Source organism: Battus philenor, unplaced genomic scaffold (assembly GCF_028537555.1).
Source record: "Battus philenor isolate CCGP_79_NKW_IND1 unplaced genomic scaffold, ilBatPhil1.0.hap1 SCAF_8, whole genome shotgun sequence".
In the NCBI taxonomy this organism is placed as follows: domain Eukaryota; kingdom Metazoa; phylum Arthropoda; class Insecta; order Lepidoptera; family Papilionidae; genus Battus; species Battus philenor.
Genome location: NW_027181748.1, coordinates 15,144,248 through 15,171,712, shown reverse-complemented (window position 1 = coordinate 15,171,712; position 27,465 = coordinate 15,144,248). Strand labels below are relative to the sequence as shown.

At 34.8% G+C, this 27,465-nt stretch overlaps 1 protein-coding gene across 2 annotated transcripts in view; it reads right to left on the bottom strand.

Moving 5' to 3' along the window:
- Positions 1-2,173: 2,173 nt before the first annotated feature.
- Positions 2,174-27,465, bottom strand: part of LOC137931812 (V-type proton ATPase 116 kDa subunit a 1-like) — a 41,247-nt gene continuing 15,955 nt past the window's right edge. The window contains exons 5-18 of one of the 2 annotated variants that reach the window (XM_068775323.1): positions 15,823-15,949; positions 13,390-13,566; positions 13,083-13,295; positions 12,605-12,755; positions 11,031-11,170; positions 10,253-10,489; positions 9,696-9,808; positions 9,080-9,222; positions 7,533-7,669; positions 6,811-6,897; positions 6,240-6,359; positions 5,159-5,285; positions 4,284-4,416; positions 2,174-2,589 (exon numbers count right to left, since the gene is read on the bottom strand). In XM_068775323.1, the coding sequence (XP_068631424.1) occupies positions 2,490-2,589; positions 4,284-4,416; positions 5,159-5,285; positions 6,240-6,359; positions 6,811-6,897; positions 7,533-7,669; positions 9,080-9,222; positions 9,696-9,808; positions 10,253-10,489; positions 11,031-11,170; positions 12,605-12,755; positions 13,083-13,295; positions 13,390-13,566; positions 15,823-15,949 (2,005 nt within the window). In that variant the 3' untranslated portion in view covers positions 2,174-2,489. The remainder of the gene's footprint in view (positions 2,590-4,283; positions 4,417-5,158; positions 5,286-6,239; positions 6,360-6,810; positions 6,898-7,532; positions 7,670-9,079; positions 9,223-9,695; positions 9,809-10,252; positions 10,490-11,030; positions 11,171-12,604; positions 12,756-13,082; positions 13,296-13,389; positions 13,567-15,822; positions 15,950-27,465) is intronic. The other variant, XM_068775322.1, reaches the window with a different exon arrangement.

Below are 27,465 nucleotides of genomic sequence, written 5' to 3'. Positions count from 1 at the left end.
ATAAACTTTTACAAAACTCTCTGAACAATATTCCCGTACAAGGATGTCGATAAAGTATATTATTGTACGTGTTCCATGTGTATTTCCCTAATGTTGTATGAAAAGAAAACAATATATCAAATTTTGCTGAACATAAAAAACAAATTAAAACTTTATTGTTGAAAATACTCATTTGACAGTTCGCTATAAACTGCGCGTTTGACATTTCGCTTTAAAGTTCAAATTGTTTATTGAAACCTACGACAGTAAAACGTCTGTTGGGTAAATAAGCCGATTGTTAAAAATATTTAAATAAAATTTTCATTTAAATTTAATTTACTGTATTGATTTTAACATCTAATTTTTAGTAATGAGTGTAATAAAATAAATGAATAATGTACTTATTATGTTACTAAACTTTTTTAATTACGAAATTGTGATGGATGTTAGAAAGATGACACTTTCGAATTTTTAACGCGTAAATTTGTACCTCCTGTCACATTTTCCGCCATCTGTCACCTTAAGTACGCGTACTTTAAAATCGCCACGCAGGTTAGTTAGGGATTTTGCTTTTAGATCGTCTCAGCTTGCATATTTACCATAGTTTTTAAGATCCTCCCTTTTTTAATTTTGATTTGATTAAATCAATCTGTTTATGTTTAGTGTTTATTTATGTTACTATTGTATTTATATAGATTTAATTATATTTCCTTTGATAAACTTTACTTAGCTGTTTTTATTTTTAATTTTATACGTATTGCTTATTGAGCTAAGTTCGTGAACTTTAAGGTCCCGAGCTTTACCAGCTCGAACATCTGTCACGGCTGTTATATATTTAATGTCTAATCTAAAATAATGTTGCAATATATATTTCAATTCCTTGTATTATCTATGCAAATCATATGGGTGCGCCCGCCATTTTTAATACTCTCGTAGTATTCTCTCATTAGATTTTATTATCCAAAATTGAGACATAAAAATTATGTTCCAATGTAAGTTTTAAATATTTGTCTGGAAATAACTATTAATATGTATTTTAACTAACTTAATAGAATAATGTACTTAATTAAAAATAAAACGCTCTATATTTATAAGCACATTATACTTTGTGTTAAAAACCTCTGAAAACCTGATAGTTATTAAATCAATCATTTTTGGTTGCATTGCTATTTTCATTTTTTTACAGGTTTAAATTTTCGTGTTATAATTCAGAAAATAGTGACTTAAATATATTTTTTCTTACAAATCAATCTGCAATATCATTAAATTTTAGTTTCGAGCAGTGTAAAAGTCCAGTTTGTATCATCTACTCAGTTGCTATTCACACAAAATATTAGAAAAAAAAACTACAATACATTAGCAAAGGAACAATCTTTAGACCATTATGTTTCAACACAATAATCTGTTTTGTGGGCAAGAAGCAAAGTTTAAATCTAAATAAGATTATGTAAATTCAACCAACATTAATATATATTAGGGAAACCAGAATGTAATGTTGCTTTAAGTTAAATTCACACGACTACATTTCTAACAAGTTTTTATTTCTAATCAACAATATATTCACCTTCATTATCAACAACCTTTTGCCATCTAGTATACAAATTTTCAATGCCGGAGCAGTAACAAATCAATCAGTTTTTCTGTAAAATATGTCGACAGAAACTCCTCCTTATATTTCTATATAAAAGGAACGTGCAGTAAATATCTTGTGATGTTAGACGATGAAGATAGAGGACTTGCAAGGACTTATATAATAGCCCCTTATATTTATTAAGACCAAAATCAAACACATAAATAAATAGATATACGATCAGGATAAATGAAAAATCGATTTGCGCTAAACAGGACGTCATTTATTCAATCGGAAGCTAACAACGCCCACAGACACTACAAACGGCACAAAATGGCCGTACCCACATTGAAACTAATCAGCTGATTGCATTTTAACAAATAAAAGAGAGCCTTTAAAGTTGATTTTAATAACATTTTTAAGTACATTTCGACTTACAAAAACAGTAAATATAAAAAAAGATCTCACATTACTAATAAACCTTCTATTGTATCTATGCCTAAATTTCGCGCCAAAAACTCAACGGGCATAGATAATACTGACATAAATGTAGCCATTAATAAAAAAATATATAAAATATATATCTTGAATAGGATGCTATACACTAGTTTCACGATTTCGATGCTAAAAGCGAATGTTAATAGGATATAATTTTAAAATGTTTTTCTTCTACAATAACAATAATTGATGCACTACAACACTTGATATTCAGTGATTATAAGGTTTACAATAGTGAACTACATTTGACAAACAACTACATTTCTATTTGAAAACATTTCCCTTAAAATTATCGAATTGAATTATTATTGGGCATAAGTTAAGGTAACATTTAAGCTGAGAACTTTGTAATTTAAACATCGAGACATAGCTATTGTTAATTTTAGGTTAAATATTTGCACACTATGCCTAGCGGCTGGTGCGTTGGTGAGTTTTTGGGCAATTACTCCTCCCCCTGGCCGGCCGAGTCAAGGATGACCTCGAAGGAGAAGGGCTGGAATAGGTAGCCTTCACCTGCATAGAACTTGCTCTGGAATTCCACCCTGCAAACAAAGATATCATTGGTTATTATTGTAATATTCCTACTGTCCAACAAAATTGTGTGATATTTTAAAAACTCCTAAATTAAATTTTAAATGTAGCTTGATTTGTTTTGTATTAATAGGTTTGTAATACTTTCTAATCTTTTTTTGTTCTATTATATATAATTTTTTTGTTCTACACATCATTCAGTTTTCTTTCTTATATAAAGATTATATGTGATGTCCAAAGATTTTCATTAAAGCCATGTATGTGGTCACATATGTTGCACCTTCTCTTTCCCTCACTAGAACCGAATCATTGGATTATTTATTTCAGTAACATATTAACAATGTGTTTATGTCGAATAAATCTTTTTGTATATATCTGTAATAATAATAAACAGTATATTTGTTACAATCTTGAAGGTTTTAAATAATGTCTACATAAATAAGACCACAGTTTTAGATTTCATCGATCCCTAAAGCCAGATTTTGTAATGTTTAATACATTTTAAATTATTAGTTTACTTTCAAAAATTCCAAGAAATTCTATCTATAATTACTCTATTAATAAGTCTGGCTGACAGACTAATGGTGAAGGCAAAGTAATAATTCTGCCTGGATATAGCCAAATTAGTGTCATAGTCACTGTAAATAGTATAAACTACAATAACCCTTTTAAAATTATATTATCATATATATATATATTATTAAGAGATGAAATCAAAAATGAGAACAGTAGACAAAAAAACATCCTGATTAGCCCAGCTGTTTGTCAAGTTGCGAGTTTTAATGAAAGTACAGAATGAATGGATACTGGAGAGAAGGCAATAGACAGAAAAGCGTAGTGTAGTACGTTCACCTAGGTTAGACAACCTTGTTAAGATCGTTTAAAAATGCTGAAGGCAGGTCATTTCTAAGCAACCCTTTTGGAAATCTATGAGCGAGGCCTAAATGTTTAACAGTGGACATCTTATAGCTGGAATGATGATGGTATTACACAAACTAGAAATTATAAATAAACTAAACCTTATATATGACTTTCTATTAGTGACCATGACATGCAATGAAAATTCATATAGAATGTTACACTTATTATTTAAAAATTCAAGGTCACGAAAATACCACTTTTTAAAAAGAAAATTGAACAAAGTAAACATTTAAAAAACAAAAATAATATAATTGGCGGAGTCCAATAATTAAATTGGAATAATATTTACTTTTTTTGTAACCAGAAACAACATGTAAAAATTTATATAAATTTATTATTCTCTTTTTAAAAAAAGCACAATACACTACGTAATTGACACTGAACTCTAAAATTAGCAAAACAAAGTGAAAATAAAACTGTATTCAAATTGCGTTAATTATTAGTTAGAAAGGGAATCCCCGAATTTTGATGGCATGGCGCAACTAGAAACAAGTGTTGCCATCTTTTAGAAAAAAAAGAAAATAAAAAAATTTAAAGACTCGAACCCAAAACAACGCAACCTCGAAAATCTAACGACGCACAGTGAAAATTAGTACTAATTAAGCAACAACGCAACTTCGAAAAAAACGCAAAACGAAACGACTCAAAGCGAGGTATTGGAATGTATATTGAAAAATATCGATTCTTTTAAGCATATTATAAAGTTCGTATATGTGCCGTTTAAACGAGTGGTGAAAATATTTGATATAATGTAATGTCTGTGTATCTGTAAGTGAGAACGTACCAGTGCAGACGCAAGGTGTGCAGGAAAGCGGAGAGACCTTCCATCAGCACCAGGATGGACACCGAGATAGCGGCCCAACCGGCGAACACCACATACAGGAAGATGCCGCCTTGGAAGCCCATCGACATCAGCCCTGGACACATTCAATATATATTTAATATAAACATACACCATCTATATTAAGTTGTTGTAATAACTTGAACATAACTTATAAGTATAGTTTATAGTAAAATTACTGAACATTTTTTCAAATTAAAATTAACTGTTCTTTATTTGAATAAATTATTAGACATGTTTCAATTATGTCAAATTTTAACTAGAAGACATTTTGATATTTCCAGTGAAAATTTGCTAAAACTACACGATTTATTATTTACATGCATAAACATTGAAACATGTTATTATAGCGCATTAATTATGTCCACATATATATTTTCATGTAATAATGGCGCATTAATTATGTCCACGAATACATCTTTACTTTTTTAATATTGGTTGTACATAAAAAAACAAATACAGGGTGTTTTAGCTGAGCGTGTAAAAGCGTTAAAAGCTCAAGCCGTTACATATATACCAAATCACCCTATATAAAGTGGTCATTCTTAAATATGTTACAATAATTATTTTTTTTATTAAAATGCGACGTACCAATTACTTCTGGCAATACAAAGTTTACAAGGACAGATAATAAATAATAATTATATTTATATATATACTTATACAATCACCTTTTTTACTATATTATCATTACATTATTAATTATTTCTGCAACCATTTATTTTTTTGGATAAGACTTACTATTTTAACTTTTACACCTTTAAGCAATCAACCTGTATATATTAAATCTCGTATGTGTTATATATCGTGTTATTTACCTTTACGGAGCAACATGTTCCATGCGACCTCCGCAAGCTGGGCGTGGGCAAGCGACAACGCCCACAGTCGTAGGTACGACGCGGTGTGGGATACGCTGCCCAGCACGTACTCGATAGTGTGGATAGCCTGCGCACATATTACAAATGTTATCTTCATCTCTTTAGCAAGAGACAGAGATGTCAGATTCAAAATGGCTTTATTATAGGAGATCATTACAATAAACAATGGGTAATAACTAACTGTCAATCGACGATTTTCAAGCACCAAATCTATGATTTTTTGGACGTGACTCTCGTCTGTTTTAAATGACTATTTCACCTTACTTCTTGATCACAGTAGAACATTAGGTTGTCGTAAATATTGTTAGCATGAGTTACAGAACCTTCTAAAAAATAAACACAGAACAGGATCAAGAAGTGCCGTGAAAATGCGTGATCTTGAAGTTATTTATATATTTTTGTGTACGGTTTTCGGAAATTCTACGATCAGTGATATAAAGTGGCTATTTGGTATGAACCAGTGGGTGTTTCGTTTCGAGTCAGAACCCACAGTATGTAACAATATATTGTGAGTGTTCCGTCTCAAAAGATATCAAGTTTTCATGCTACACTAAGCAAGCCAGTGGAAGCTCCTTCCACTTATGTCCCTTCCTTTATCACTCTCTTTCTCTCTCTCTATCCCTCAAGTCCCAAAAGCGGACCTTACTTTGAACTGTACCTCTATAAGTATTTTTTATTCCGAAGGAGCTGTATGAACTGACCCTATATTACTTGGTTGCTATTAGAGTATATAGTGCAACATATATCTAGATTCTTGAGTATAATATAAATCTACTTAGCATTTGATTTGGCACATCAGTAGAAGTAAGTTTAGTAAAGATCGGCTCAGTTCGTTGCCAATCGCACAGGACTCCGACAGCTTGATCGGTAACTGAATATTTAGATCTTGGTTCCGGCGTGCCAAATCAAATGCCGGGTAACCAAACCTTTGCGCAACTAACAGCTTAAAGGCTATGGAATTAAAATTCCAGCTAGTATTGCTGTAAGAGGTTTGTATTGGAAGAAAGATTGGTCGTGTCACCTGGTGTATGAAGACTTCGGAGATGTCTTCGTGGTCGTGGGCGTGGGAGGGCTCGTGGGTGGCCCCACCAGCGGCGCCGTTCTCCGCCGCCTCCGTGCTCTGCAGCGGCTGGCTTTCCTGCTTATAATCAATACACATATATTACACATACTTTTATTTTATAATTGCGGTGATGTTCCAGAACGTTCGATAAAGTATATTTATATAATTTATCATATATATACAGTGTTTCTTATTCTTTTTCATGCCATGCACTACCTAAGCCTTTTTATAAATTCTTACGTCCCCCTATGTAACATGCATAATTTTATACTTAAACAAAAGGATTTAAACACGTGTCGAGTACATTTTAGAATTGCCACCTAGTGGAACGTGGGCTTCACTTTGGGAAACACTGTTAGATATTTGACTGCAGACTATGTTATATTTTAAGAAGAACCAAGGAAGCACTTGCAACTTAATATTTATTGTACATCAATGTATTATTTTTAACCATAAAAATATACTACGCGTTTAGCTAATTATATAAAAAAGAAAATAAAATTATAATAAAAGAAAATAATATACTCACGGCGCGTTGTTTCTGCTCACGCATGATGAAATAAGGCTTGCCAAACAGCATCACTGGGACACATAGCAGCGCCACGATCACAAAGAACTATACGGAACACACAAACACACATACTTTACATATATCTATATAAATAAATAAAATTGGAGTGTCTGTTTGTACTGTTAAAATTACTGCCTTTTACCACATATGAATATATGTACGTTATATACCGAAATAACAATTTATAAAATTTTTGTCTGTTTGACCATTTGTTCCGGTTCATCTCTAAAATGGCTGGACCGATTTTGACGGGACTTGCACTGGCAGGTAGCTGATGTATTAAGGAATAACTTGGGCTACTTTTTTTTTACAATAATTCTAAGACAAAAAAAAAAATTACTTAATAATTTTTGTTGTTAATTCCACGTGGACGAAGTCGCGGGCATAGCTAGTCTAGTTCTAAAACGTGTGTCATATTGAGCAGCAAATACGCTATACATTTACCCCTATAAAGTTTTATACATATATAAGGAATCATCCTGTATATTTGTTTACAACAGGTCTGTAATTTCTGATACACTTTAATCGCTATAAGTATATTGATTCAACATTCGCTGTAGTCCTAGCCACGTCCGTAACCAATCACATCATCCCTAATTAGAAAGTCAATTTCACAGTGACCAGTTGGAGGCATACTTTTGAACATAATTAGGTTAATATAAATAAATAATAGGTCGTACCTTTTGCAGGCCCATCTGTCCGGCGAACATGACGTCATCGCACAAAGGACGCGTGTTGGGGTCGGTCTTGAACAGCATCATGTTGATGAACGTGATCAGGATAGATGGCGCGCAGTAACCGCTCGTCTTGATCATTTCTGCAAAATGTATATATAGATATAGTTGCTGTCTCACTCTGGCAGACAAGCTGTAATGTTCGTAGACATCTTTTATAATTTATTTTTAGGTATTACCAATCTCATTATAAAAATTGTATCATATGTTTACCATTAAACAATCGCTGAAGACAAGATGCTAATTTTCAAAATAATTTAGCGACTTTTGATTCAAGTTTCAAAATAGATAGTGCGGTATGAACATCATACAAACCAAATTTTAAACATCATAATCATCAGGTCAATCAAAACTTCCACTGCAAGGTATAAGCCTCCCCCACTAGATTGTCACAATGACCAGTCTGCCCATATCTAATGACTTCAAGCGATCTTCACTTTGTCGTTGATCCATATAAGTGTATTTGCCTTCTAATAATGACTATGGTCATTACTAAATCAGTTATTCCCAAAATGGTCTGTATCGACCCCTAGGGGTCTATGACAACCTGCAAGGGGTCTACGTCAGCGAAAAAAAATTTGGGGGTCCACGATAGTGGATCTCAACACATACACTGATAGTATCTATTTACTTACATTATACTATCTTATAATATCAAAACATTTACATTATTTGTTAAAGTACCTATGAAGTAAAAAAAATTAATAATATATTACGTATATTTTACATAACAGATACAAAATTTTATTTTGAGTAGTTTTAATTTAAATTCATTTAATAAATGTATAAATTAACATGTGTTTTTACTTTAAGTTATTAACACTAAACTTCACTACAGTTAGAAATTTACAGGAAATCAATATCAGGTAAGTAGGGGGTCTACCCAACACGGAAAAACATGGCAAGGGGCCTACGACACAAAAAAGTTTGGAGAACTCTGAACTAAATAATTAAAATCAAAATATTCTTTATACAAATAGGCTATTACATAGCACTTTTGAATTGTCAATCAACATAAGTCTGCTTCGTTGTCCCTATAGAAAGCTACCACTGGCTCCGAATGCTGAGAAGAGCCAGTGAGAAACTCCACACTTGATTATATTTAATCACAGCTCATTCTCATCATTATTATAGTCATAGGATGTCAGCTTGGTCATAGATCCCCTCCATAGATTTTGGAAAAGATCGCTTGGAAACGTCTTACATTCAGCGTGTACCAATGACCTTTACAACATCATCTGTCCATCTTGCAAGTGGATTTGCTACGTTGGTCTTGCCAGTCAGTGGTCTCTACTCCAGAACCTCGACATCCCAATAGCCTGACAGCTACTACATCAATCTGCTCATCCGCAGGGCTATATCAATAACTTTAGTTCGCTTATGAATCCACTCATCATAAATCTCCTAGGGAAATTCCGGGTATAGCCTGTTGTGGCTTGTTTAACGACAGATTAACAATGATCTAAATATTTTTGAAAGAGACGGAGACTTACCGGGGTCTCCAAGGTGTCCGGGTGTAGGTCCGTATGTCGTCCACTTGATGAACATCAACAGCACCATGTAGAAGAACAGCAGCGTGAGAAACATGATCTGAGGTATGAACTCCACGTAGATGCTGATGCGACGCTTGAAGTAACTGGACAAAAACGATATGTATATCAAAATAGTTATCTTGATATTCCAATTTTTAAATGAAAGTGATCACTTTATCTGAAATAATTAATTTTTTGATCAACAAATACAAATTTCATAGAGAACTCGTCGTTAGTCGTTATTCTTAAAGAAAAATTGATCTAATGTTTGCTGAACAGCTTCTTTTTTCAATATTAAATTATTTTCCTTGCAGCAATTGATATTTGTAGCTACCGGATACTTTAAAACTCCTTCCGCTGTCAGGATTTTTTTTAAATCAATAAAATAAGAAAGTAAAAAAAAATTAAAGAATCGTATCCAAAACAACGCAACCTCGAAAATGTAACGACGCCCAGTGAAAATTAGTGCGAATAAAGTAGCGCATCAACGCATCTTTGAAAAAACGAAAAACGAAACGACATATAGAGAAGTACAGATGTACAGTGTTAGTGCACCGAATTTTGAAATTCAACTTACATATGATTCCATAGAGACATGCACACTCCGAACAACATGTGGAACACTCCTATGATGATGGAAATCTTCATCTTGTATGCGTTCATGAAGATGATCTTGTTGGACTCAGCGAGCTGGAACAAAAATATTGTATTATGTTATTGTAAAGAAGGCAAATTATTAATAACACATTAGATAATTGCAGAGCACATATATATATATATATATATATATATATATATATATAAATATATATATATATATATATATATATATATATATATATATATATATATATATATATATATATATATATATAATACATATGAATATTATTTTTTTAGATATGCAATTTTACACTATTTTCGACCACATCTATTAAAAAATAATTACACTTTAAACTATTATAAACATTACAGGCAAGACATTATAGTTAAGTGTACCAATAATGACAACACTTAACACTTACTCGGCTTCATACTGCAGTACAGCTTAACCCATACTACAGCAAAGCCTTTCAGTTATTTGATGAAACCTCCCATTAATTGTTTAAAATTGTATTTTAGTTGAACTCTCACCTGCCAAACGGGATCAATTCCAAAGGGATACGGATATTGCAAATAGTCGTTGGAGTCAGGGTTGAGCTGCAACAGCTTGTTGGCGACGAGGGTTTCGTTGTTGTAATTGTTGCGCCACGACGACCCGAAGATGTTGAGACTCTTGGAGAATATGTCGTTGTAGATCAGCCCAGTGTACATAGAGAACAGCCCCATTAGCAGAATGATGTAACGGCCTCCGAAGAAGATGTTCCAAATCTGAAAATAATTTAAATTAGTTTATTGAAGGACAAAGATGTCTAGGTTTAATATCAGCTTTACTTATATTGCGGTAGACAGGCACCTCCATAACAATGGTATATGGCAGGGGTAGTCAAACTCCCTGATGGTTCAATTCGGTGTTCGAAATTTGAAATTTTTTGCAAGCCGCAATTTAATACGCATTTAAAACACGCAATACGCAACGAATATTTTTTTATGAAAATCATATTTATTGAATTTATATATACAAAAGTACAAAATATGTGTATTGAAGTTAGATATAATGGCACACATATATGACAGCACTCTTAATACTTAAGATGCCGGTTAGTTAATTATGATCGGTGTTTGGATTTAGCTAAATTTATGGTGGAATAATAATAATAATTATTCACACCAATAATTTGTTTCGATTTCCCAGGAGCTTACATAGGTGATAAAAATTTAAATTTGTAAATAAATTGAAAATCAAAAACTGCAGAATACTTTGATTTTTGAGGTTTACGTCTAAGCTATAGTAAAGTAGAAATATACATACTTCACTGTCAATCTTCTTAGCCTGGAGCGGTTTCTCCTTATAGCACATCCAGAAGCCGAACGCCGCCATTAACGCGCCGTGACCAAGGTCACCAAACATCACAGCGAACAGGAACGGGAACGTGATTATCGTGTATGGAGCTGCAACAGAACCATATCCTCAATTAGCACATACACACAACAGATAATGTACATACGAGAGTTATGGACAGCTAGCGTTGTAATTACTGCTCGCAGGGCTGACGCCATTTTAAAAGCATGCACGGATCTATAAAACTTTTATAAAATAGAACAGAGAGCAGAAACTGACGTGTTTGACCGCGACCCTCAGTCACGAGGAAGCAGCGAAGAATGGAATATACAATCTCATTTACAACATGTTTTCAAGCAGTAATGTTATTCCTATATGATTAAATAATTAACCCTTTCCGCTCCAAGGCTGTTATGTAGCATCGATAAAATTTAATTGAATTATAGTATCTTGCGATTCTAGAATATGTTTCATTCATTCGTGATTCAAATATTTTAGAAACAAAAATCTTTCATGTTTTAAAATTTTCCGCAAAAAGAAGTATTACACCATGTCGAGTATCACTCGACAGTGGAGCTTGTGGAACAATATCAGTGTCGAGTTTCACTCGACTTTGGAGTAGAAAGGGTTAAAAATCATCGTATCCAGAAGACAGTCTTCTTCCTAATGTCATATTTATTTATTATCAGAACCTATATTCCACAGACATTAATGTCTTTGTCTTTGTTTTTACATTTACATTTAAAATGTCCGAGTTTTTTGTTTACTAAGCCTCTTAATTTATTTTCATGACACCCTGACAATGTGCGGTTATTAAAAGTTACGATCCATGCGACCACTTCTTCATCCCTACTCCATATTGTCATCCTCAGGTTGTACGCTAGCATCTGTGCGATGGTTGCTGAATTCACCACATCGATGAATCTTGCGATCGTATCTCGAGTCACCAGATCGTGTGACGTGATATTACTACCACCACATGGACACTTATACAGCCCAAGGGTGACTGTTGTGGGATGAACAACGATGACCTTCTGGCTCTTTAATCCGTGAGCCTCGTGGATGGGGAGCGTTCTTTAACCTCTCTCCGTCTGTGTCTGTGATGAGGAAAGGAAGGCGATGAAAACAAGAAGGAATGAAAGAACAAAAAAAATGCAAGACATTGTGAAGGATAAAAGGAAAGAATATGAAAGTGATTGTAGAATAATGATAAAACCCTAAAAAATTATTTGTAAATAAAGTCCCTGTCCCAAACAAAATAAGGGTACGAGAGGCTCCTTATAGCGGGGGCCTTATAAAAAAACCTCTCTCTGTACCATAGCCTTGGCTGATAAGAACTGTGTTATTGGCTTGAGTGTAAGTTAGGTACAGAATGTTTCTCTGATTTAAAATATTTTCCCAGAATAAGGACGCCTACTCAGAGAATACACCGCCTTTGATTCCTTGTCCTTTGATCTTCCCCATAGATTTTCAATAAGGCCCCAAAACCAAAAATGGTGATGCAATTAATTTTTTATTCTTAAAGTAATTATGGCAGCACTGACCCGGATTGACCTCCCGATATGTTGCCACACCGTAAGCGTAAATGAGGTTCTGGAACGCGAAGGTGAACTTGTTGGTGCGGTTGTACGTTGGCGGATCCTCTGCCGTCTCCATGCGATTGAGGATCGGTGGCACTGAGCTGCCGCTTCTCTCCTGAGAAATATAACATACACATTAGACATGTAATACATATTTAAACGTGTATAATATCAATGTCTTGACTTTTCGAAAATGTTCAGCAAATCCAGTTTGAAAGAATAAATATTTGATAGTTTTCCGTGGAAAATGGAATGTAGATAATATAGAATTAATATTTTTTTGGATACAAAGGAACATAGTTCGTTTTAAGGATTTTTTTTAAAAGCTTCAAGTGCTTACTTAAACTTAAAAAATTTCCAACTAAACCTCAAGGAGGCTTTGGCTTGAACCAACATTTTATTTTGAGTTAGAGACAGTTATTAGAGCTTCCAGAATGCCTACCGTTCCCCTCCTGAGAGCGAGCTGAATGGTCTCCAGGTCAAGAGCTGGCACCCAACACTCGGCGATGAGGCACTTCTGCGTGACATCCAGGTTGAAAAGGTTGAGGGTGTGGTAGATGGCCTTGATCTTGCGGACCTTCACGAACCAGTTCTTTATGTTCTTCGCTGCCGCGACCAGTACACGATGACGGTGGTCTTGAGTTTGACCTAACACCTGAAAATTTGAGATGACATTATCTATATTGTATCGTCTATAAATATTAGTGATCAGTAAACTGTAGCTAAAGACATTCTGCAGTGAAAATTACCGTGTTCAAGTCTTCAATGCGTGTCATGACACCCATGGCCATCTCCCTGCGGTCAGCTGGTGCCTCGGGACACGGGTAGAGCGTAGCGCGGAAGCCTTCGCATATCTTCTTCACGCGCGTCTTCAGCTGGTCACCTTGGAAGAAGATGATGAACACCGACTTGTACACCTGGTCCGACTGCAAATCAAATTTACTATTGAGAGAGAAGAAATGATATATTTTACTGTTCAAATAACTATTAACGTATTAACACGTTCATTTTTGAAGATTTTCCTTTCAGGCCGCGTGGGGCGTATTCAACCCACAGTTTAAAAATTAAAAAAAGTCGTTTAAGACGTATGCTTTACACTTTTTCAATGCTGCAAAACTATAATTAGGGAGAAAATGTTATAAATTATAATATGCATTACGTACGCGCATACGTGATGTGAAGTTATCTATATTCAACCCTACAATTCATTTGTTTAAGAATCCTTTGTTTTTCAATGATAACTACAAATGGCCTGAACGTTTCCGTTCGAGAGTTTCCGAGCAGCGGGGGTCGTATAAGCCCTGCATGACTTGCAATGTGTTCAAGATTAGTGGTAGTATTCCATTTAACGAGACAAAGAGAAGTCTGGTTACAGGAAAATAATGTAAAATTTGTTTTAAAAACAACCATAGAGTTTTACGATAGAATCAACATTCGGAACGCGGCCTAGTATCTGTAATACTGTGACCAAAAAGTAAGACAAATTTAAAAATATATTTTTTTTTATTTATACTCCCAAATAAATTTCATCTCATTTAAAATAATCCTTAGCCTGTAAAACGCTTTTGTCAACGTTTATTCCAGTCCTCGAAACATTTGAAAGTCTTTTTCCAGAATACCTTCAAGATCTTCGATTCGGTTTTTATCTCCACAATCGTGTTAAAACGGCGTTCCCGCATTGGGCTATTTGAGTTTTCTGAATAGCCAGAAGTCGCACAGAGCCAAATCGGACAAATACGGTGATTGCAGAACGATATCAAGTAAGCAAAAGAACCAATATTTAGCCATATAAACACTGCCACCGTTAAACCACTCAACACGTGTTTCACCCCTCCACGGGGCATCTTCAGGAGTTGTGTAACATCGATATGTGCCAAACACAGAGTGACACTCTCTCACTCTAATTCGCATTGTTTGCCGCATACGCATTTATGAGCGGGCTGGCGGGAGGTGCACTTTGTTGCACGACTACCACTGCATGTGGGGAAGTGGCTAAATATTGGTCCTTTTCTTACTTAGGATGGACTTCCGCAAGGTAACGCCTGATTTCATTAATTTTTTTTTTTTTGATTTAGTAAACATTCTTTATTATTTTTATGGAATATATCGCGGTTTATTTTAGAGTGCTTTTTAGCAACTTAAGTAGGACTGTGGTGTTGAATATCCATCTGTCATAGTTATTGAGGTACCTTCAAACTTGTTAATTATTTTTGTTGTGTACGAATTCAAAGTGGTCGTGAAGTGTTCTAAAAAGTCGTTATGCTACATTTTAGTTCAAGAACTAATATGTAGCATGTAACATCATGTGTAATGATGTACAATGGTCGCCTGCGCTTGTTGCCATACGAACATCAGTTCTATTCACAATTGTATAGTGTCAAACAATAAGATAGTCAAGCGCAGTGTATACAACGTGAAATAGTATCTAGCTGGTATTAAACTAGTGTTGAAGGCGTGCCTTCTGATCACGATCTAGGAAGTCGAGAAAGTTCTGGAATGGTCAAAGATTGCGTTGGAAACTAGCGCTTTGCTAAGTGCTATGAATACCACTGCATGTGCGGAAGTGGCTAAATATTGGTTCCTTTCTTAAAAAAAACAACTCATTGTTTTGCAACTGATTGTACATATAGTATTTATGGCAAACAATTTATTAGGCCTCAGACAAAACAGGTAAATAAAACCTCGGTCTTCTAATATATTTTTGTCGTAATTGGTTAATTAAAAATATACTTATTTATTACCTATCATGCTACTTTGTCTTGACCGCTAGAAGCACGATAAGAGCGTATTAATATTTAATTTGTTATTCTCTTATCTCTCTCCTTCTAGCATATTGATGCAAGAGATAGGCCTCTCCTAAAGATATCGGAGCGTGGGCTCCACATTGAGAGACATTGCCAAGGAGAGAAAAATAAAATCCTTGTAAAAAAATACTGTTTTAAGAAAAGTCGAAATCATTTTTTTATTGTACAACATTATCATTCAAAAACATTAATTTATATTTAAGAGAGTAACAGTAGAAAGTAAATTCTCTTGTACGTATTACATATTACTATTTTTCATTCGTGACAGAATGATGGTATTGTAAATTTTGGGTTGTAATTTTTTCTTTATATTCAAACTTTTGGAGGCAGTTCATGTCCGCTACAAAATAATATGAATAAATTTATCTGGGTACTTACAGAAGATGGGTCTTCCAAAGGAGTGTCAATCTCGGCTTGTCGCAGGAACACGTTGCCGCGACAAGCGCGCCACAACATACGCTCGAAGGCTGGGATTCTTTCTCGCAATATCACGCCGGCCACGAAACTAAAACCGAGTGCACATTTGAGGTAATCCTAACAACATTAGTGCAGACTAAATTCCACCACTACTCGCAAAAATTCTAAATTAAAAAAATAAATATTGCATTTAAATGACGAATTTTAAGCAAAATTTGCAAAAAAAATTAATCAATACATTTTTTTAATTTAAAATTTATAATAACTTTTACTGTTAAAAAGAACGTAAAGCATTGAAAAAATTAAAAATAGTTTTTTTTAAGAAAAAATTAAAAAGTTATTATTAAAAAAGAAAAGTACTGTTGTATATAAAGTAATATTTTTTTTCCTTCAACAGTCACAAGCGAAATTACAGGAAGCAATCTAAAAGGCCCTTCGCGGCGACTTTTTGAGGCGATATTTAATAAACATGGGACAGCATCGATACTAACGCATGTTTATTGCATTTTAAACGCGACGGGGAGAGAACCGAGCATCAGTGCAACCATGCATCATTGCAACCTAGCATCAGTGTAACCGAGCATCAGTGCAACCGAGTATGAGTGCAAATCTGCATCAGTGTAACCGAACATGGGTGCAAATCTCCATTAGTGTAACCGAGCATGAGTGTAAATCTGCATCAGTGTAATTGAACATGAGTGCAATCGAGCATCAGTGCAAACCTGCATTCGTGCAACCGAGCATCAGTTTAACCGTGCATCGGTGCAAATCTGCGTCAGTGCAACCGACCATCGGTGCATGTTTTTTAATACTTGATGCATTAGATATTGACAGACTCTCTCTGCTTGACAGACGTGACTAACAATGTTGCCTCAACGGCGTTCATCTCGCAGCTGCAGCGATTGCAGGTATTGTATCGTTATCGACTGAATCGTCTTTGTGAGTCCAGCTAATGCTTTGACTGTATTGATGCGAGAGAACGGAGTTTATTAAATCATTTGCATCGCGACAGAATCATGGTTACGCTACTGCATCGCTACAAAATATCGCCGTATGCGAGGGGCCTAAGGAAAAGAAAATATCAAGATTGTAAATATAAATAAATATATCATAAACCGTCGAGAGACATTGGTGTATAGGTGCTAGTGATATAAAACATATAGCTATAAAGCCAGAGATACCCTGTAAAATGTTTTTTTTAAATAAATTGATATTTTATCGGTTGCCTTTCAATTAATTTTTATATATTATACTAGCTGATCTCGCAAACGTTGTTTTGCACAAAAAATTAAAGTTTTTAATTGACAAATAAAAATAAGGGCTGATCGTAGAGGGATGAAAATTTAGTGTATGTATTTTCGTACGAAAAATAAAAAAAAATTAGGGATGGACCACCCTTAACAACTAGGGGGATGAAAAATAGATGTAATCCGATTCTCCACCCTGGCCGATATGCACGCTAAGATTCACGAAAATCGGTCGAGCCGTTTCGGAATTCAATCACGCACACCGTGATACGAGAATTTTATATATAATATTAGATATGCGCCATAATTTAAAATCTACATATGATGATTGCAAGAATAAAAATAAACTCGTACAGCCTCGTCTTCAAAAACTTAACATATCCTTCGTGGGTCTTAGTGTAGGCATATATAATAAAGTTATATATCCACAACATATCTCAGAACCTTCCATAACATTTGAGACTTTTTAGTTGATCGAAATGTGTGGAACTTGGTTTATTGACTCATTTACATGGTTGATATTATAATGTACACATTGAAAACTATTAATTTCATTCAAAAGAGAAGATTTTCTATCGGCTGTTAGATCAGCGTTTCCAGCCGGTGAAAGCTTACTATCTACATTAAAATAATCGACGAATCAAAAGCGCATGTATGAAGAAGGGCGCGATATAACCCCCTGAGAAGTACAGATCGACCATCCTCACCATCGTCATAATCACTACCCGGATTATCAACACGACCGTCATTATCGCCACCACCATCATTATCATCACCGCCATCATTGTTATCACCACCATCACTGTTTTCATCGCCACCATTATCATCACCACTATTATTATCATCACCAACGTCATTATCATTACCGCCGTCATTATCATCACCTCCGTCGTTATCATCACCGCCAAAATTGGTATCTCCTTCGACATTATTGTCATCGTCATAATCTTATCATGAGCTCAATCATCGGCACCATCATCGTCGCCATTATCACCATCCTCACCATCGTCATAATCACTACCCCCATCATCATCACGACTGCGGATAAGGAGGAGTGTTACATTGCGATCGCCAACTCGCATATCAAGTGTGGCTATTATGGTATATACCTCCATAGATATCTTTGGGCATATGCCATGCTGTGAACGTACGGCTAAAACTATGTTCATGATATACTACTGTGATCAAAGAGGATGATGAAATTGTCATTTAAAACTCCTGAGAATTAGGTTGGAAAGTAAATTACTTTTCCTAACTTGTTAGGACTGTCTATAACATTTTCCAAGCGTTTATCGGCCAAAGCGTTAATTTTAATTATCTTCGAGTTACACGTGTCTTTAGCCAAATGTTTCAAGTTTGTAAAAGGCGAAAGTCTCGATTGATGACAAAATCGCTCAATGTTTTTAAAAAATTAATATCGTCAAAAACTCGGATCCCTTACTTCTTGTTATTCAGCAAACACAAAAGACCAATGCGGGGACGTCGTTTTAAATCGATTGAATAGATAAAAACCGAATCGAAGATCTTGAAGGTTAATTCATTTTGAAAGATATTTTGTGTTTCGAACAAGACAAGTTATGATTAATGCCAAAATCGCACAATTTTTTTGAAAAATAACTTGAATAACTCGACTGACATCGTTCCGTAACCACGGTATTGACCTAATTTAGCTCCGTGCAACCTGGCTCCTCAACATACCCAAAAGGCCAGTGCGGGGACGCCGTTTTGATACCATTGATAGGATAAAAACCGAATCTAAGAAGATCTTAGAGGCTGTACCAGGAAAAGTTTATTTCAACTGTTTGGAGGACTTGAAAAAGCGCTAGCAAAATGCATTTTATCTGACGGCATTACTTTGAAGGGTATGAAATAGATTCTGTAGAATAGTTAAAAAAATTACATCTTATAAACAAATTCATCTTTCATTTTGATCACAGCAGTACATCAAGCAATAACTACAAATAATTCAAGGTGAAAAATAATACAAATATATATATATATATATCAAATCACAGACGTCCCGATAAGATGTTAACAAGGATTTACCCAAATATTTTTCCACTACATATCGCTGCGATAAGGTAAACCGTATGTAATGAGAATTCTATCAATGATAAGAAACCAAATCTTTTGAACGATAAAGACATTTCGAGTATTCTGTTATAAAGGTACTGTTACATTAAAGCGATTTTAACGCAGCATACGTAGATGGTAAAGAAACTACAGACAGGCAAGTACAGTCGTAAGACGTCTGCTTACAAGTGGCTGAAGTGGCACTGGTCGGAACACTTCGGCCGTTGAGACCGCAAGTGGCGATCACGAGGGCATACCTCCCTACTATTTGGAACAACAACGTAATCAATTGCGAAGCTAGCTTTTCTATTTATATGGGAAACATTTGGCCTTCGTTTCTGATGTTAAACATAGACGAGGTCTACCATGCAAGCTAGCCTAGAAGAAACCTATTCAATGTTGTCTAGAAGACTATTTAATGGAATCAGGCGTTACCTTGCGGAAATCCATCCTAAGTAACAAAAAGACCAATATTTAGCCACTTCCGCACATGCAGTGGTAGTCGTGCAACAAAGTGCATCGCCTGCCAAACACAGTCTTTTTAGTCATTAGACTCTGTGTTTGGCACTAATCGATGTAACATAACTCCTGAAGATGCCCTGTGGAGGGATGAAACACGTGTTGAGTAATTTGGCGGTGGCGGTTGTGTGATTCGCATAGTTTACCGCATACGCATTTGTCAGCGGGCTGGCGGGCGGTGCACTTTGTTGCACGACTACCACTGCATGTGCGGAAGTGGCTAAATATTGATCCTTTTCTTGTCTAGAAGACTCCCTTGGCTGGTAACAATGATGCTGTTAGGTCTAACGCAATACCTCTTTTAAAGTAGAGAAGCCTCAAGAACCCAGGAGAAGCATTGGGTTGCGCCGCTGCTTAGTAAATTTCACCGGATTAGGAAGACACCCAACTCTTAACTCTTCATGGAGTTACTAGGCTAAGTGCCCCCGTGAGGGGACATCAGCATTGACTAACACTCGTCGATAATATATATATATATATATATATATATATATATATATATATTTACATATATATATATATATAAGAATTGTTTTTTAAACTGTAAATTGCCAATACTGTGACACATTGTCAATCATATTAATTGAATAACGAATAAATAAGAGACGTCATCATATTTTAGACAACTTGTTAGAAATTATGTTCTCTCGTCACTGTCTGTTAACAACTTGATGTGTTAAGACATGACTAAGTCAGTGGACAATTGTTATTCAATACATTATTAACGCGAACGGACAGACAGTTTCATAAACTTTTTAAATAGAAACTATTTCATTACACTAGGTCGACGGACAATGATATTGTTTCCTTACCGCGTGCATTAGTTACTAAATATATTTGAAATATTTTACATGGCTCACTAAAACACTAGTTTATTATGGGCTTTTGTCAAATACACAGCACGCTTCTTAAACTTGTGTCTTCATTTAAGATTAAAGAATTTCATTACAAAAATTCTCAAAGACAATCGTTTAATAAATGATCTAATATTTTTGCATAAAATATTAAATGGTCAAATCTCTTATGGGCACCTTTTAGAGTTTATGGGGGCTACAGGTTTAGTGCGATTTGCCTCGACGCCCTATGAAAGCCTTTAGTGTGGACCCTATTATGGGACAAACGGATTAAACTCTCCTATCTGTGCAGTTCTTATAACACAATATTCGAACAAATGCCTGTCATTTATATCTTTCGCCGCTTTTATAGTCTTTTAGAAAACATCTTTATAATCCACTACATCCATAAAGCATTTTTAATTTTAATTGAGTATATAATCTTTAAACTCTAAGCCTTGTAGATTGCGCGCCAGAGTAAACACTTTCAAACTAAGTGCTCTGTTGGAGTCGAAAGCCAGATGTTTCTTCTTACTCTGCAATCTATTTAAAAAATATATTTTATAAAGCAAAGACATCTTTCTTTTTACACTGTATAAAGTAAATTTTTAATGTCGTGTCACCCATAAAGGAACACAACAGAACCATTAATACGATCACTTTCAATGTTATTTCAATTATGTATGGGATTCGCCCAATCGACCAATAGTACGTCAAACATTAATCCCTAGTGCTGTCTCGCTCGCACAGTACCTACACGCAGACCTGTGCGCGTTCACACACCCACGAGTTGTACTACGCTAAATGTAGATATAGCGGCAAAATAAAGAAGCCAATTAAAGAGTTCCTGACGGTCTCAATGCACATGTCATGCACTACCCACTTACACATGACATGGCGGCCGCATCCGCCTAACCCGCGTTCAAACGAGGGCGGTCCGGAGAGGCCCGTGTCTCTCCCGACCGCCGAGTAGTCCTCGCTTCGTGCTACATACACTACACCCCACTCACTACACTATACACCTACACTGTTATAGTTCTCCGCGTGTAGACGTCTTCGTCGTAACTGAGGTACGTTCCCCAGCGTAAAATTTTTAGTCCGTGAACCTCTGTTTCCACGGGCTCAATTTCGATGAAGCTGTACGAAGCCTAGACCGCACAACATCTAATACATCAAATGTCAAGCCAAATGAAGCAAAAAATAAAGATGTGAAGGAACAAACCAGAAGAGAATCAAGAACCAAATCGACTAGCAATATTGAATACAGAGTTTCTTATACTTTCGACGAACTTTTTCCTAACGACTTCCTATATTTGTGTACAGCCGGTGTACCTAAATAAATAAATTATAGATGAGCTCAATTCTACTCTACTTTCTATTAAATTCTAGAATATTCTAGCTTTTTCTCTCGACGTACACAATAGGAGCTTCAGAAAGTGAAGTCATTATCCTTATCATCTCTCACCCATGTCTTTATAGTAAGATCGGTTGAAAGTAAGCGGAATCCAATTTCTGATCAACTTTATAAAGTTGTGTGACCATGTCCTATGTTGTTTGAAAGATGTTATACTGGTGGCCGGCTTTGGCTTTGTGCAGATTCATCGGAATTTAGCTTAAATTTTACATAAAGAGGGGCCATGTCCGTGTAGATATAGTGTTGTTCCTGGAGGCCTGTTCGGCGGTCAGAGCCGACCCTGATTTTTAGTTGCTAGTATATTGTGCGGTGGTGCATCGTGCCTGACAGTGACTCGTTGTGCGGTGTTTTTAAATACATATTTAATGTAATCAGGCGTTATTTTGCGGAAGCCCATTCCAAGTAAGAAAAGGACCAATATTTAGCCACTTCCGCACATGCAGTGGTAGTCGTGCAACAAAGTGCACCGCCTGCAATCCCGCTTATAATGATTTTTAACCCTTAATTGCCTAAAGTTTCAATTTTGATACCATTCCTTTAAACCGAATGTTCACATTACTATTAGTTTTATATAGGATAGCTGTACGAATTTTACTATTGTATAATATTCTTCCAACGAAATTAAAAAAATATATATTTTTCCCTTCATCTAGACCCTCAAGCAAAAACAGTAATATTAAAAAAAATATCACTTTCGTAAATCAGACTATTAAGGGTTAAATACACATTAAGAAAGTAGGCATTCATATTATTACACCTTTAATAAGTCCACCTCATATAAAAATTATCACATCTGCAAGACGCAACGAATTAATGATCACCCATCGCATCGCTTGTAAAACGTTCACCGCATAAACCGCAGGTGATAACTCTTACAACTTCCTCGTGATCATTCAAGTCTTATCTTTACGGCGCTTACTTTAATCTGACTATCATATATCATTTATTTGTCTTTTTATCATCACAAATATTTGTTTTCATTTATATGTGCACCTGGTTTGAGGTGACAGCTTTAGCCTCTTCATTCCATTATAGTGATATACTTAATCCTTTGGGGCACACTGGTTTTAAAAATGTCCCATCTTTTTGATGCGTAATAAGGCATGGTGGGACATTTCTCGACCCACCTGGAAACATTAGAATAGTTGCGCGCTCATACATTTTTTCTGAACTTTATTATTTAAAGTAATTGGCAACACCATTAGCAATTGTTAAAAAATATACTCGATTGCGTTGGTAAGGTTTATCATCATATGACTGGTTCATCAAGTGTTGAAACCAAAATTTTTTAGTAGTCAATAAGAGAATTATTTTTTTTATATAATTGTGCATCCTTAATAATAATAAGGCACCAATTTTGTTAAATTTTGAACGACATAAAATATGTGTGCAATATGGGTATTTTTATTTTCTAAAATTCCATGCCTCAAAGGGTTAAATCTTAATGGCAACGGGTAACTTCAATACTTAACAGATCCTAAGCTACTAACTCTGCGCCCTACCAATTCAAACCTGCGGAATATACAAATGCCATTTGGACAGCAATGCAGCCTGGTCATAATAAAAATAAATCTTACAATGACACCTACATCAGTATCTAGATTGACCTCTTTATATAGGGTCTTTTATCTGACAAATGTGCCATTCACCCGTTTAAAACTTTTACACTTATTTAAATCAACCTGTACATAAATTCACACCGTATAAAATCAATTAAAGAAATACAACATTGTAATAAGCACCAAAAAGCCTGTCCTATATTTAGGGGACTGGAAAGTAATGTCTTTTCTATCATATTTTACAGAAAAATCGATTGATTTGTTACCGCTCCGGCAATGATTTGTACACTAAACGGCAAAAGGTTGTTGATAACGATGGTGAATATATTGTTGAATATAAATAAAAACTTGTCAAAAATGCAGTCGTGTAAATTTAACTTAAGAAAAAGACATTACTTTCCGGCTCCCCTAATAAATGAAAATATTAGATTTTTTCTTCTGTATTTACCTATTTCTTTTACGAATATCAAATTAAATTTTAAAACGTTTATATCACTAAAGTAGCCGTATTTAATCTTGCCGCATTACTGCGGCAATCACGCAGATGACGTAACACATACACATGATAGCGGACAATTTAGATTAAAAGATTATACTGTCCTAATTTAATACGTAAATAGAAACACTACATTAATTATACCAGAGACTTCAACTGCAAGGCATAGGTGTGCCCCAAAGATTGCTACAAAAATCCTAATGAACCTTTTGTATGTAATACATTAGTGTGACACATGTATATGCCTCTCTTACGAACTATATTATTATTTTTACCACACTCCGCGGACGTTAATTCACGCCAGAGCATAATAACAGTTGCGTCCCGCGGGCGTGAATTCACGCCAGACTTAATCATAAATTTTTCTTTTTTTTTTATTAAGATAAAGTCAATATTTCCTACTGGAATACAATTGCATGTACTTATTATATTATTATAGTAAAAATCTTCTAGTATATTTTTATTACTTTAATTTTTATCTGTTATAATCATAAGTTACCGATGTCAAGTACCGTGCGATGGCGTAAGTGCGAGCATTAGGCAGATAACAGCGTTTTTGGGCGAGCGGCCGTTAGTATAACGCAATGGGACACTAAAAAGTGTTTATTTAATTTATTTACCGGCTGTTCCTCGCTTCAAATTCCCTTGCGGATTCTATTCATTTTACTATACAGGGGTATAGTGCCATTTCGTACAGGCCGTATTACAATAGGCTCTGTTCTCTGAGCTCGAGTTAGATGAAGCTATACAAAGCCTGAATCGATTAGCAATGTTATTGAAATCATATCACATACATCTTTGCGGGTGGACTTACGCAAAATCTTTAACATTTTTTATTGACACTACTCTTCAAAAGTAACATTAATACAACATTTAAAATCTCTAGTTCTTATTATACATGCTGTTTAGTACATAGATGATGGATTTTTTTAAATACAGCATGATTGTTTATAGGTAAAATATTTTATGGGTATTATATATGCCTTATTTGCTGTAAATTTATGGTTTCAGAAGTAATAACGTAATGATAATGAACTAAGGAAAAGCGTTTTCAAAATAGGAATTTCAATATATAAAAATTAAGTTTCCGTCTATTTGTGCCCGCAGTCTTAGTACAGCTAAACGCATTTAAATGAAAAACAAAATGTGCTATACATTCACTACTCTACAATCTCTCTACCTACTACCTGTTACTAGACATCCTGTATACATAAATATGTTTATATATATATATATATAAATATGTATGTATAGCATGGATGCACAGACCGCGGCCCGCCGGTCGAATACTAATGGACAGCAAAAATAATACTCTCGTACATTCAAAAAATATTGGATTCTATTCCAGAATAAAATCGAAATAATAAAAACATAAAAACTAACACAAAGATTAACTTTAAAATTAAATAAATGCAACATTGAAAAAACTAGATTTTTTAAAAATAAAACAACGTTCAAAACAACTGTACTGCTCTTTGAAAGTAAGCTCTGGCCATTCGATACGTGATAAGGTAAATACATCCAATTAAATAACTACATTTATTTTCCTGTAATAGGGGATAATTCCCGAAATATTTCCGTATAAATATGTATAAGTCACGTGCCGTATATACTTCGTGATTAATGTGCCCTAAATATCGAAGCGCTAATTCAATATTTTGCTATGACGAAATGTGATTGAATACTCAGTCTATTATCACATCCGAGATTAGGGTGATCACACACTATTTTTTACTAAAACTTTTGTTTAAAATTAACTAATGGTAAAAACTGAATATCAGTGAAAACTATATACGACGTATGTAAAATAGAAAATGAATTTGAAAGACGACTACCACTGCATGTGCGGAAGTGGCTAAATATTGGTCCCTTTCTTACTTGGGATGGACTTCCGCAAGGTAACGCCTAATTCCATTAAAGATTTAAAACTCGGAGTGACAACCCGTTTTATTTTTTCCATATAGACAAAGCATTTAATCTGTTTCACCTATGATATTGTGAGATGACGAGATCTATACGATCGTATACTTGTCTAGAAGATACCTATTCCCTCTTGAAGACTCCCAACTTATACTTAACCTAAGTTGGCTGTTCGCACAATAAAGGTAGCATTAAAACGCTCAGAACGAGTTGAAGCGATTTTATCCTTGTATAAATGTCGTGAATCCTTGCTTATGTTCGATGTAAAATAGATTTAATATATATACAGGGAAAACGCGCAAAAAAAACTGGTTATAACTGTGATATTTACACGCACACACACCGAGATATATCACCCGCCAAATAAACATTGAAATGTTATGTCGGAAATTTTAATACTCACACATAATTTTATTTAATAAATCAACTGATTGCATAAATTGTTTATCGTGTGACGTCATATCAAATTAAATAGATGAGACACTGAAATAACCAAAGTTGTGCGCTGGTTTTACCCACGCACTACGATAGACTAGTTCTTTTACCTTTTAACTTACATGATGGCCCGAGGTCATGCTTCCCTGGGAGCTCAAACACGCTCGCTGCGTCAACATTTCCAAAAAAACAATAACCTTTTTGTTTGAAAAAAAAACCTCAAAACTAAATTTTCCTGTACTGCGAGGCCTAATAAATCTCTAATATTTTATTATTGTGCCAGTCAATCAAATTTAACGGCAAAAGCTAATTGGTATTTTTGTCTCAGCCATACAGAAGGAACTTTAAACATGGCACGGATTTTGTCGCATAAAACAAAAGTTAAGGGGGTCTTTTAGATCTCTTAACGCAATGAACGTGTTAAAAGAGGTCTTAGGCTAGGCGCACTCTGTACCGTGCCACCTCATACCCATACATCTGCAAATGTCATTTGGACAGCTGATTTTAGTCATAAATAAAATCTTCAATTGTATGTTAAATGTATTAACTATTTATGTCATCCCCAACCCACTGCTGGGGTGTTGAACTAAACTGTTACTTAGTGACATTTAATTATTTTAGTTTTAATATAATCTCATACTGTGTCCATATATCAATTTTATACCTTCCTTACCTCCTATTTTTACGTCCCATATTACATAAACGATGTCTTGAATTAAGTCAATATTATCAAATAGACGAAAATAAACTCTATAATCATAAACAGAAAGTCCAATTTCAATCGTCGAATCATCATAAAGTTAAAACAAATTGGAACTATGAAGTTAATGTTAGATAGCAATATCATTTGTGTTTGCGTTCCGGACGGCGATAGGAAGACACAGCTGGCACCGCACCAAGTCCGTTTGCCTTGCGCATAAATAAAATACATTTGACGTTAAAACGTTTAGAATTTCATAACCGATATGCGATTATGAGGAATGTGTATAAATAAGACAGACGGTCTTCACGTACATTTTCATATACACACACATATTACTATTACAGACACGTGCTTTAGTTACAGATGATTAGCGTTTCGGATGAACTTGATGCCGTTAGCCCGGGG